Genomic DNA, 13,598 nt, shown 5'->3' with positions numbered 1-13,598 from the left:
AAGATAAAGTGAGACAGGTTAAAAGTCAAGTAGAGTTGGACCTTGCAAAAGGAATTAAAACCAATAGGAAAAGGTTCTATAGCCATATAAATAAGAAGGAAACAAAGAAAGAAGTGGGACCGCTAAACACTGAGGATGGAGTGGAGGTTAAGGATAATCTAGGCATGGCCCAATATCTAAACAAATACTTTGCCTCAGTCTTTAATAAGGCTAAAGAGGATCTTAGGGATAATAGTAGCATGACAAATCGGAATGAGGATATGGAGGTAGATATTACCATATCTGAGGTAGAAGCATCTTAATGCAACTAAATCGAGGGGCCCAGATAATCTTCATCCAAGAATATTAAAGGAATTGGCACATGAAATTTCAAGCCCTTTAGCAAGAATTTTGAATGAATCTGTAAACTCAGGGGTTGTACCGTATGACTGGAGAATTGCTAACATAGTTCCTATTTTTAAGAAAGGAAAAAAAACGTGATCTGGGTAACTACAGGTCTGTTAGTTTGACATCTGTAGTATGCAAGGTCTTGGAAAAATTTTTGAAAAAGAAAGTAGTTAAGGACATTGAGGTCAATGGTAAATGGAACAAAATACAACATGGTTTTACAAAAAGTAGATTGTGCCAAACCAACCTGATCTCCTTCTTTGAGAAAGTAACAGATTTTTTAGACAAAGGAAACACAGTGGATCTAATTTACCTAGATTTCAGTAAGGCGTTTGATACGGTGCCACATGGGGAATTATTAGTTAAATTGGAAAAGATGGGGATCAATATGAAAATTGAAATGTGGATAAAGAATTGGTTAAAGGGGAGACTACAGCGGGTCACTCTGAAAGGTGAACTGTCAGGCTGGAGGGAGGTTACCAGTGGAGTTACTCAGGGATCGGTTTTGGGACCAATCTTATTTAACCTTTTTATTACTGACCTCGGCACAAAAAGTGGGAGTGTGCTAATAAAGTTTGAGGATGATACAAAGCTGGGAGGTATTGCCAATTTAGAGAAGGACTGGGATATCATACAGGAGGATCTGGATGACCATGTAAACTGGAGTAATAGTAATAGGATGGAATTTAATAGTGAGAAGTGTAAGGTCATGCATTTAGGGATTAATAACAAGAATTTTAGTTATAAGCTGGGGACACATCAATTAAAAGTAATGGAGGAGGAGAAGGACGTTGGAGTATTGTTGACCCCAGGATGACTATGAGCCACCAATGTGATATGGCCGTGAAAAAAGCTAATGCGGTCTTGGGATGCATCAGGAGAAGCATTTCCAGTAAAGATAAGGAGGTGTTAGTTATACAAGGCACTGGTGAGACCTCATCTGGAATACTGTATGCAGTTCTGGTCTCCCATGTTTAAGAAGGATGAATTCAAACTGGAACAGGTACAGAGAAGGGCGATTAGGATGATCCAAGGAATAGAAAACCTGTCTTATGAAAGGAGACTCAAAGAGCTTGGCTTGTTTAGCCTAACCAAAAGAAGGCTGAGGGGAGACATGATTGCTCTCGATAAATATATCAGAGGGATAAATACCGGAGAGGGAGAGGAATTATTTAAGCTCAGTACCAATGTGGACACAAGAACAAATGGATATAAACTGGGCATCAGAAAGTTTAGACTTTAAATTAGACAAAGGTTTCTAACCATTAGAGAGGTGAAGTTCTGGAATAGCCTTCCAAGGGAAGCAATGGGGGCAAAAGACCTATCTGGCTTCAAGATTAAACTCGATAAGTTTATGGAGGAGATGGTATGATGGGATAACATGATTTTGGCAATTAATTGATCTTTAACTATTTACGTTAAATAGGCCCAATGGCCTGTGATGGGATGTTGGATGAGGTGGGATCTGAGTTACTACAGAGAATTCTTTCCTGGGTGTCTGGCTGGTAAGTCTTGCCCACATGCTCAGGGTTCAGCTGATCGCCATATTTGGGGTCAGGAAGGAATTTTCCTCCAGGGCAGATTGCAAGAGGCCCTGGGGGTTTTTCGCCTTCCTCTGTAGCGTGGGGCACGGGTCACTTGCTGGAGGATTCTCTGCTCCTTGAAGTCTTTAAACCACGATTTGAGGACTTCAATAGCTCAAACATAGGTGAGAGGTTTTTCGCAGGAGTGGGTGGATGAGATTCTGTGGCCTGCGTTGTGCAGACTAGATGATCATAATGGTCTATGAGCTATGACTCTGGGCTGCAAAGATGGGGTTGTAAAATGGTGTAAAATCGGAGGAAGTGTAGAACATCCCTATAGAAGCACTCTACTTTACCTATGTCAAAGTCAGTTTATCATCTCCAGGCTGAGGTCAGGGCCTATTCTCACTTCCATGAGGTGGCAAACTAGTTTTGATAGTCCAGCCTCAGACATGAATAGGCCTTCTTGGAAGCAGATTGCTCTGAGGGGTAATGCTGACCTAGTGAGAAATTATAACTGTCTTTGACCCACATGTATCAGGCTACTAACCATCAAGGCTCCCTTCCTCCACATCTTCCTTCCAGATTGATATCCATGCCCATAAAATATGCCAGCCACCAGTGCTCCAGGCAGCGCAGTAAGGGGGCAGGGAGCAAGGAGGGGTTAGATAGAGGGCAGGGGAGTTTGGGGGGTGGTCAGGGGGCAGGGGTGTGGATAGGGGTCAGGGTGGTCAGAGGGCAGGGAACAGGGGGGTTGAATGGGGGCAGGGGTTCCTGGGGGGGCAGTCAGGAAGGAGAGGAAGGGTTGGATGGGGCAGCAGGGGGCAGTCAGGGGACAGGGAGCAGGAGGGGTGGATGGGGTAGGGGTCCCAAGGGGAGGGGCAGTCAGGAATGAGAGGAGTGGTTAGATGGGGCAGCAGGGGGCAGTCAGGGGTGGGGGTTCTGGTGGTGGTCAGGGGACAAGGAGAAGGGGTGGTTGCATGGGGCAGGGGTCCCGGGTGGGCAGTCAGGAATGAGAAGAGGGGTTGGATGGGGTGGTGGGGGGCAGTCAGGGGCGGGGGTCTGGGGCAGTCAGGGGACAGAGAGTGGGAGGGGGCAGGGGTCCTGGGGGGCCGTCAGGGAACAAGGGGGGTTGAATGGGGCAGGAGTCCCGGGGGGCCATTGGGGTGGTTGGATAGGGGGCGGGGACACAGCCTCCCTTAACCAGCCCTCCATACAATTTCAGAAACCCAATGAGGCCCTCAGGCCAAAAAGTTTGCCCGCCCCTGCACTGTAGCATGCGTGATGGAAGACATTTTCCAGTTTAAATGTATCATGGGATTCAGATTGCATATGCTCCTGTTTTCATAGAATCATAGAATATCAGGGTTGGAAGGGACCTCAGGAGGTCATCTAGTCCAACCCCCTGCTCAAAGCAGGACCAATCCCCAACTAAATCATCCCAGCCAGGGCTTTGTCAAGCCTGACATTAAAAACTTCTAGGGAAGGAGATTCCACCACCTCCCTAGGTAACGCATTCCAGTGTTTCACCACCCTCATACTGAAAAAGTTTTTCCTAATATCCAACCTAAACCTCCCCCACTGCAACTTGAGACCATTACTCCTTGTTCTGTCATCTGCTACCACTGAGAACAGTCTAGAGCCATCCTCTTTGGAACCCCCTTTCAGGTAGTTGAAAGCAGCTATCAAATCCCCCCTCATTCTTTTCTTCTGAAGACTAAACATCCCCAGTTCCCTCAGCCTCTCGTCATAAGTCATGTGTTCCAGTTCCCTCATCATTTTTGTTGCCCTCCGCTGGACTCTTTCCAATTTTTCCATATCCTTCTTGTAGTGTGGGGCCCAAAACTGGACACAGTACTCCAGATGAGGCCTCACCATTGTCGAATAGAGGGGAACGATCACGTCCCTCGATCTGCTGGCAATGCCCCTACTTATACATCCCAAAATGTCATTGGCCTTCTTGGCAACAACGGCACACTGTTGACTCATATCCAGCTTCTTGTCCACTGTAACCCCTAGGTCCTTTTCTGCAGAACTGCTGCCGAGCCATTCGGTCCCTAGTCTGTAGCGGTGCATTGGATTCTTCCGTCCTAAGTGCAGGACTCTGCACTTATCTTTGTTGAACCTCATCAGATTTCTTTTGGCCCAATCCTCCAATTTGTCTAGGTCCCTCTGTATCCTATCCCTACTCTCCAGCATATCTACCACTCCTCCCAGTTTAGTGTCATCTGCAAACTTGCTGAGGGTGCAATCCACACCATCCTCCAGATCATTTATGAAGATATTGAACAAAACCTGCCCCAGGACCGACCCCTGGGGCACTCCACTTGATACCAGTTCCCAACTAGACATGGAGCCATTGATCACTACCCGTTGAGCCCGACAATCTAGCCAGCTTTCTATTCACCTTATAGTCCATTCATCCAGCCCATACTTCTTTAACTTGCTGGCAAGAATACTGTGGGAGACCGTGTTGAAACCTTTGCTAAAGTCAAGGAACAACACGTCCACTGCTTTCCCTTCATCCACAGAGCCAGTTATCTCGTCATAGAAGGCAATTAGATTAGTCAGGCATGACTTGCCCTTGGTGAATCCATGCTGACTATTCCTGATCACTTTCCTCTCCTCTAAGTGCTTCAGAATTGATTCTTTGAGGACCTGCTCCATGATTTTTCCAGGGACTGAGGTGAGGCTGACTGGCCTGTAGTTCCCAGGATCCCTCCTTCTTCCCTTTTTTAAAGATGGGCACTACATTAGCCTTTTTCCAGTCATCTGGGACCTCCCCCGATTGCCATGAGTTTTTAAAGATAATGGCCAATGGCTCTGCAATCACATCCGCCAATTCCTTTAGCACTCTCGGATGCAACGCATCCCTCCCCATGGACTTATGCTTCTCCAGCTTTTCTAAATAGTCCCGAACCACTTCTTTCTCCACAGAGGGCTGGTCACCTTCTCCCTATGCTGTGCTGCCCAGTGCAGTAGTCTGGGAGCTGACCTTATTCATGAAGACAGAGGCAAAAAAAGCATTGAGTACATTAGCTTTTTCCACATCCTCTGTCACTAGGTTGCCTCCCTCATTCAGTAAGGGCCCACACTTTCCTTGACTTTCTTCTTGTTGCTAACATACCTGAAGAAACCCTTCTTGTTACTCTTAACATCTCTCGCTAGCTGCAACTCGAGGTGTGATTTGGCCTTCCTGATTTCACTCCTGCAAGCCTGAGCAATATTTTTATACTCATCCCTGGTCATTTGTCCAATCTTCCACTTCTTGTAAGCTTCTTTTTTGTATTTAAGAGCAGCAAGGATTTCACTGTTAAGCCAAGCTGGTCGCCTGCCATATTTATTATTCTTTCTACACATCGGGATGGTTTGTCCCTGTAACCTCAATAAGGATTCTTTAAAATACAGCCAGCTCTCCTGGACTCCTTTCCCCCTCATGTTATTCTCCTAGGGGATCTTGCCCATCAGTTCCCTGAGGGAGTCAAAGTCTGCTTTTCTGAAATCTAGGGTCTGTATTCTGCTGCTCTCCTTTCTTCCTTGTGTTAGGATCCTGAACTCGACCATTTCATGGTCACTGCCTCCCAGGTTCCCCTACTACTTTTGTTTCCCCTACTAATTCTTCCCAGTTTGTGAGCAGCAGGTCAAGAAGAGCTCTGCCCCTAGTTGGTTCCTCCAGTACTTGCACCAGGAAATTGTCCCCTACATTTTCCAAAAACTTCCTGGATTGCCTTTTATGGTTGTGTGGCTGGGGCGGAAGATATGAAGTGATTCTTTTCCTCCATCATAGCCTCAGTGAAGACTAAACCATTGCACTTGTTTAATGCAGTGGCAAAGAAAGTGCTTCTATGGACCTGGGTATGAAAGTTTAGGAGGGAATGGGAAGGGAGTAAGAAAAGACTCAGAAAAGATTGCAAAAAAGATATTATAAAAGCCAGAAAGGCAATGATTGTTTAACAACCAATATACTCACTGGAGAGCCATCAATCCAGGTATATCCTTCATCAGAATTCAAGTAAATCAAACCCATCCAGAAATGCTGAAAGATAAATCCTTTGTCCCTAAAATATATTATATGATATATATATGTGATTGTATATAATAGGACAATTATATATGCCCTTTGTACAAAAGACATTTTAGAACTTACAGCAGTTCAAAAAATTTGAAGTCTCTGTAAAATTATCTCATAAAAAGGAACCTGCAAAGGAAGAAAATGTGTTTATATTAATTTGCCTTTCTTCTTGATGTATGATGATGTATTCCTCTCAGAAAAGTGTTTTCTCCTTGTTTTCTATCATAGACATATTGGCCCAGATTCTACTCTGTTTGTGCTACTCCAATAGGAGAAAAACAGCCCCATCTCTCCATAAAACCAGCTCTTACCCTAAACATGTCACAGTTTCCATGTGAGGGGTTTGGTCAAGGCATGCTGGTCTCTGACAATTCTGAGCTGATAGACAATTCCTTGTGAACCATTACCAGCTGGTAGAGTTTAGAACAGCCACTAGCAGCCACCCAGAACTGGCCCCATAATCAGCTCCTGATGGTGCTTCCTGTCCACCACAACAAGTAGATCTTGACTGCAGCAGATCATCAAGTCCACTAGGAATATAAATATTTGTCATCCTTATGTTTGACAGAGAACAACTTGAAGGACCAGAGAAGTGGGAGGGAGCTATCTCAGCCCTCTATCAAAATGGTGAGGGGTGCTGTCTTTTCTCAGAGATCTTTTCTCTGAACTGTATGTCAGGAGTTTGGGTTAAGAGATTTCAACAAAAATTAAAACAAAAATAAAGAATTGTAAAGCAATTTAACTAACTAAAAATCTTTTTCTCAATGCTTAGGCTTCACTTTCATGATACTCATTATTATTTCTAGTGCAGTAGCACATACAATCCCAGACTCAGATCAAGGCCTCCTTGTGCTCGGTATTGTATAAACACATCACAGGAAAGAGTTCCTAACCTAAAGAGCTTATAGCCACATTAAGCCATAGATTCTTCCAGGAAAAAAGGATAGACAAGATCTGAATCGCTAATCTATCTATTGGTAGACAGATGACCAAGCAAAACAAAAATGAAAAAAGCACATTAAAAAACAAATACATCCTACATATATATTATATATAAAACTAAAGTGGACAAAGTGGGAAAAAGTCTCTTTGCCACTTGTAAATCACTCTTAAATCTATTGGAAAAATAAGTTTATAGCACACCATTGCCTGGCAATTTAAACAACAAGAAAAAACCAACAAAACCACCATCTTTTATACGCCAATGAGAGCCTTTGATATGGATTCACGGGGAAACACCAGATATCGATACTTTGTATAATTTGTATAGAGTTACTTTTCAGAGTACAGCCACACTTATGTGGCCTGGTTTTGAAAGAAATTTCACTGCAACCTCAACTTTTGTGGACACATTTGGGCACCTGCACATGCTAGCAGTTAGAGGTCTAACTACCTGATTTGTGAGAGCAATCATGCAGTTAGATACCCAATTTTAGCATTTACATCCTTAAAATAAAACAAAACAAAAACCAAAAACATCCCAACAACCGCCACCAACAACTTTTCATAGTCAGGACATAAATCTCTTCCAATTGTTTGTACAATTGATATATCATCATGAATGAACTCTGTACAACTTTTAGAAGTCTCCAACCCATACACAAACATTTGCACATCAAGTTCCTGAATTCTGAGACTCTGGTTACACCCAAATTCCTGTGGTTTATTTTAAATATAGTAATTAAAAATAAGTGGGGTATGATGATAAAGATATAATGAACAGTTTTTTTACTTAAAATTAACCCTTTTGAGAATGAATTCAAGAGAGCTTTTTGTTATTCTTCTTATACATGCCATTAATGTGAAAGAATAAATATTTTGTAAATACTCACAGAACCATCTGCCATATTACATGCTTTACTTCTTTTCTGTTGATAGTGATCAAGTGTCCTCCTATTTCTCGACAAAAATCTTCTTCTTCAAACCATGATTTCTTTTGGTTTCCTTCTCTCACAAAAATCTAATGAGAACATATTTCACAATAAGCTACTATATAATAATACCCTCCCTAAGTAATAAAATCAAACAACACCCTGGGCAGCTACTTTCTCAGTACTAGGATTTCAGACAATCCAGCTAACCAAATCAAAAGGATATCCAGAAGAAAATAACACCTGGAATATGGATTACAGAATGCCTAATTCTTAGCATCCATTGTTTCACTTTGTTTGAGTAAAAGCACAGAGGAGGACTGGGAAGACCCATAGCTATCACAATACACAGAGAGGGAAAAAGCTAGTATGTATAACTTAATAGGAGCTCTGACCACTGAAAAAGGTGAAGAAAAATAGAGTGGTTATATCTAAAACTCCAAGGGGGGTGAAAATCAGGAATGGAGCAAAATCCAAAGTAATGGGAGCAAGAGGGAGATGTGGATGTAGGGTTCAGTCCTGCAAGGTGCTGAGCACTCTGGCCCTGACTCAAGCACATGCTTAATTTGTTTGCTGAATCAGGGCCAGAGTGCTCAGCACCTTGCAGGACTGAGCCCATAATTAAGGTTGTTTAAGTCTAGGGGAAGAGGTCTCAGCAGCAGGAAAGTATCCGATCTGATAAATGGTCATCCAAATAAATAAATAATAATTCGAGTGTGACACAATGTAACATAATTACATAGTCCCTGAAGAGTAAGAGCTTAACCTCAGCTATGTTTATTCTTTGTGCTTGCCCAGGTATACCAGGAGAAGAGTATAAATGACTGCTTGGGAGACAGAGATGGAAGAATGCCTCTGGGAAGCTCTGGCTAGGAAGTCACTGATTCACTTTTCCTTCTGTAAATTATTTTGCTTTCTTGTATATATTATCTTAATATAGTCTTTGTGGGGAATTTTCTCATTTATCTTTTAAGTAAATAGGGAAAGCACTTTTTGAATGTTGTTGTTCTATTTGCCTAGGTGCCACCAGATGCTAAATGTGAAACTGGGTTTGTTTGCCATCACATTGAATACATTATGTGCTTTGTGCAGAAATCTTGGAACGGTGCCAGGTTCCTATGTCTATTCATGGAAAACGTTATCTTAACACTGTTGCCAACCCTCATGATTTTATCATGAGTCTCACAGAATTTGATTAGCTGAGAATCTCAGCTTTCATTTAAAAAGAGAAAAGTGTGTTTCAAGCCCTCATGCTTGAGGGGAAAAGCTTGAAAACAATATAAAAAAGAACCCAATATATTTTTTTTTAAATCTCATGATTTTAACCCAATATCATGATTACTTGGAACCCTGACTCATAATTTTCCAATAACTAGGGTTGACAATAGTGTTCCGAAATGGAATCTCTAAAAAGCATGCATTCCACTGCACAGTGCAGGTTAGGGAACAACTGAGAGTAGATTTTAACTCTTAGTGCATGAGATGGACAGTGTGTAGTGAATGAGGCAGGAAAGTTTAATACTTACTTTGAAGCATGAGCTAATATAATTGCTTGAATCCCAGCCTTCAGGGCACATGGGGGCAAGAGTTGTTAATGGAATCGGAGGACGTGTCACACCCTCAGCCCACTGTTTCCAGAGAAATGTTGCTGTCTTCTCACAACTAAGAACATCCCATAATCCAGCTGCAATTCCAGTTTCCATGGCAACACAGCCTGACTTTCCTCCTTCATGAAAGAAATGTTAAAAACCTAATTGAAAATTACATATTTCTCTGAACTTGGGGCTCTGCTCTCAAAGAAATTAAACTTCTGTTTCCATTCCTATTTTATAAACCAAAGGATGGAAATTCTAACGCAGATGCAAAGTCACTTGGGTCCAGATTTTTAAGGGTATATAGGCATTGCTGTGCTCAGCATTAAAATGCATAACTCACTTAGAAGGTGAAGTCTTATTGTCAAAACAGATTTAGGCACTTAGGAGCCTAAATTCCATTAACTGTGCCTAAATCCCTTTTGAAAGTAAGATTTAGGCTTCTAATCAGTTAGGTGTTGCAACACTGAGTGCAACAATGCCTACATACTTTTAAGAATCAGGGTCTTGGTTCCATGTGCCATAGGAATACCCAGAACAGTAGCACAGGTACGTTAACAAATCCCATGAGCCCACCTCTGCCAAATGATGAGAAAACTCACAAAAGGTGAACACTTATAGTCCTTTTTTCCCACCCTAGTGTGACCACTTTTAGTCTAATAATCTGTATATCTGCCATTACTTCGTGTCTCACCTAAGCACCCTATAGGTCTAATTGTTTGGCCACTTATGTCCAGCACTAATTTTCCCCAGTGTGATGAACTATGTCAACCACTAATGCTGTGATAAAGTTCTGAAAACGTTGAAGCCCCTTCAGCCCCTGCTTAGCATGGTCTCTAGACCTTCAAAGCCCCAGCTTGCACAACTACACAAGATGGGGATTAGCAGCCCACTAATCTTTATGTGGCTAGTGTGCTTCTTACTCCTCCCTTACTCCCCTGCAGGAATACAAAAGAGGGCCCATGGTTGAATCCTGTCTAATCTACCAGGGGACAGAGAGTGGAAATTCATGGGTATTTCAATATTCAGTCTTAACACATCCTAAAACCACAGACAGTATACATCACACAGCACTGCAGCGCATACCAGGCATTGCTGAATTCCAATGAGTGAACAGAACTGCTTCACCATCGGTCCACTTGAAAGTCCCTTGTTCCTCTACATCTGAAAGCCCTATCCAGAAATATTTTTCAGGCCTTAGCCCAGTCAGACTAATCAGATAGGCTTGTTCATTTCTGTTAAGGAAAATAATGTTTCAAAATAATGTTATACTAAGATTTAATCATGGCTTTTCTTTTTAATGAAATAATTCAGAATGGAAAACTGGATAAAAGAGTTAAAAGTTGATAAAATGATTAGTTTAAATCTATGAATTTATACTTTGAACAAATTCAGCTGCTGACACCAGAAAGGAAGCATGATAATTATGGCCTATTAATAATTTGGAATGATTCCTTCTCCTCCTGCACAATATAAGATATTATGCATTTGTCTGAGAGTTAGAAGGGAGAAGGCAGAGGCAGATACTAGTATGGTCTTGGTCAAGCTGCTGTCTATTAGCTCCTTATATGTTGCAGTTGGTTTTGTTGTTTAAATTTTGGGGCTCCCACTGCCTTATGCTAAGAGAGACCCCACAAATCTGTATCCTCTGATTTTCAATAAAGGAATATGTAGGGGTGGACTATGTCCAGAGGTCCTCTCCTGGAGGCCTCGAAGCCCTGCCTCACTTTGCCTCAGAAAAGAGAAGAGGAGAAGTCCTCCAGGTGGCCTAGAGTGGCTACAGGGGAAGCAGCCAATCAGAGGGGCTGACGGAGTGGCCAATCAGGGGCCAGGAAAGCCATATAAAAAGAAGCAACAGAGACAGAGCAGTCAGTTGCTGCCTGAATCTGGAAGAGAGAGAACCAGGTTTGTGGCCAACTGGAAGAGTAGCAGGACCACGGACAGCTCAGTTAGGACAGGGCTGAGCCCATGGAGAGCTACTGAACACCAGGGGAGTTAAGAAGGAACTCCTGGATGGCTGAGGGGACCAAGCAGATACTGAGCCCAAAACATAGCAAGACCAAGCAAGGGTACCATGATGGGTCCTGTTGGTCTAGTTAAAAACTAAGCTGTGCATGTGCGTGCGTGCTGCTGAGAAGGACATATCAATGGAAGGTACCATGTTGAGCCCTGTTAAACTGGTACAGAGGGCAGTGTCTCCAGGGAGGAAGCTGTGGTGGAAAGTAAATACTCTATACCCCGGAAGGGGTTTGTTTGTGCTTTTCCACCTATAGACTGTGTGTGACTTGGCCAGGAGGCCGAGTCACTGAAGACTCGCCAAAGAAACCATTGGCCGGGGGGGTTACTTGTGAGAGGTAGGTGTCACCCCATTCCAAGAACTAAGAAACAGCAGGCTCACACCCAACCACCAGGGGGCACTCACAAGAGGCAGGTGCTGACCCTATTACAAGGAACTATTACTAAAAAAGATTTTTCCCCTGAAATTTTTGCTCAAATGTTTCACCTCAAGGAGATTTAAACTAATAGTTTAAAGAAAGATTTATAACTATTACAATCTGTCAGTTATGAATTAAAATGATAAACCATTAAAAGTCATTAGAATCCATCAATTATTAATGTCAAACATTAGAATTATCAAGTATGACACAATGTACAACACGCAATGTGTTCCACATTTTGGTCATTTGTCACACATTCTGACGGCTCATGTCTCACACTGGCAGTTTTGAAGACTGAAAGATGTGTGCACTACGGTTCCCTCACAAGCCAAATCTGGACCAAGAAGCATAGTTTACATATGCTTGGATTAAGCAATGAGAAGTGATAAAGGAAAGAGAACCTGGAAACAAGTAGGAAAATGTTATTTGAAAATCTTGGATAAGAGTACAGGAAGGATTTCTGAAATGATAGAGCACCCAGAAAAGTATGGAGATGCACAGAAGCAGATGCATGCATGAAAGCAATATGAAAGAATGATCAGGTAAAAGGGTAGAACCAAATTTAAACCACTGTATTCATCTCAATAAACCAAATCAAAATATAAACTAGAAAGTTAAAATCTAATCCCAGAAGTGTCTCTTCTTTGCAACTGAGGTCATAATGGATCTGTAGGATATAGTTAATATCAGAAACAGAACATCAAAAGTCAGAATGAGACCTGGAAGGAAAAAAGAAGCAAATCAATAAATAAATTAGTAATAATAAAGCCTTCCTATAACCAGGAAACGGAGAAGAGCATAAGACTCCATTTAGCCCATGAGGGGCCATCTCTGCAAATCTAATTTTATCTGGGAAGCACTCGGATACTACTACAACAGAGCCTATAGAAAACCCAAAGGTACATAGGCATTTGTTTTTTCTGTGTAGATCCTTTGTATTTGGCTCCACACTAGAAAAGTTCTAGAGTATTTTAAAATTTAGAACCTTCAAAGCTTTTTCCATCATGAGCAGAAATTTAACAGTAGAACAAAAAATATTTTTCATACCTGTCTTCCACAGTAGCTAGGTAACCATTGCTCCTTTCACATATCTTATTTGCTTCCGAGAATGTTACAAATGTGTGTCCAACCAAATAGCAGTGAAAACTATGTCTTTTCCAGCCCTGTGACAAACATCAGGCAAATACATGAGTTCTTGACAGATTAACATATTGATTCTGTTCTGCCCTTTAACATATAAATACATATTAATATGAAATCGATTGATGAAGCTCAGTTGAGAAAAAAGAAGAGACTGTGATCATCAGACATAGGCAGGGCTGTTATTTAACAAAAGGAAGCTCCCTGAGATCAGTATTGTTGTTACCCAGGGGATGATGCTGGGAGGTCTGCCAGGGGCAGCTCACACCTGACCCATCTTTTCCTCCTCCCCTCTTATGTTGGTATGATTTTCCTGGAGTGGAAGGTTATCTGATCAGGGTGGCCTTACACTGATTTGCAGGCTTGGTTACGCATGCACCAGAAGAACAAAGATGCTGACTTTGCTCGGCTTAGAGGGAAATTATGTCTACGTAGCTCAACAACAGTGGGCTCTAAAACCTTGAAATACAAAAACCATTTAAATTATTCACATATAACCAGAGCTACCAATATCTGACTACACTGACTCTTCAGAATTCAAAGAAGGACCCCTTGTGATCCAGCTTAGGCTTGTT

The 13,598-nt window shown here is 42.1% G+C and overlaps 1 protein-coding gene across 1 annotated transcript in view; it reads right to left on the bottom strand.

Annotated features, from left to right (window-relative positions):
- The window catches only part of LOC140906176 (macrophage mannose receptor 1-like), a 56,789-nt gene that overhangs the window by 21,748 nt on the left and 21,443 nt on the right, over positions 1-13,598 (bottom strand). Inside the window, 5 exon segments of the mRNA XM_073329674.1 lie at positions 5,881-5,968; positions 7,815-7,942; positions 9,380-9,579; positions 10,532-10,680; positions 12,931-13,046. Coding sequence (XP_073185775.1) covers positions 5,881-5,968; positions 7,815-7,942; positions 9,380-9,579; positions 10,532-10,680; positions 12,931-13,046 — 681 coding nt within the window.

The sequence above is a fragment of the Lepidochelys kempii genome, chromosome 2 (assembly GCF_965140265.1).
Source record: "Lepidochelys kempii isolate rLepKem1 chromosome 2, rLepKem1.hap2, whole genome shotgun sequence".
NCBI lineage: Eukaryota > Metazoa > Chordata > Testudines > Cheloniidae > Lepidochelys > Lepidochelys kempii.
The sequence above is the reverse complement of the archived record's forward strand: the minus strand, read 5'-3'. Positions and strand labels throughout refer to the sequence as shown.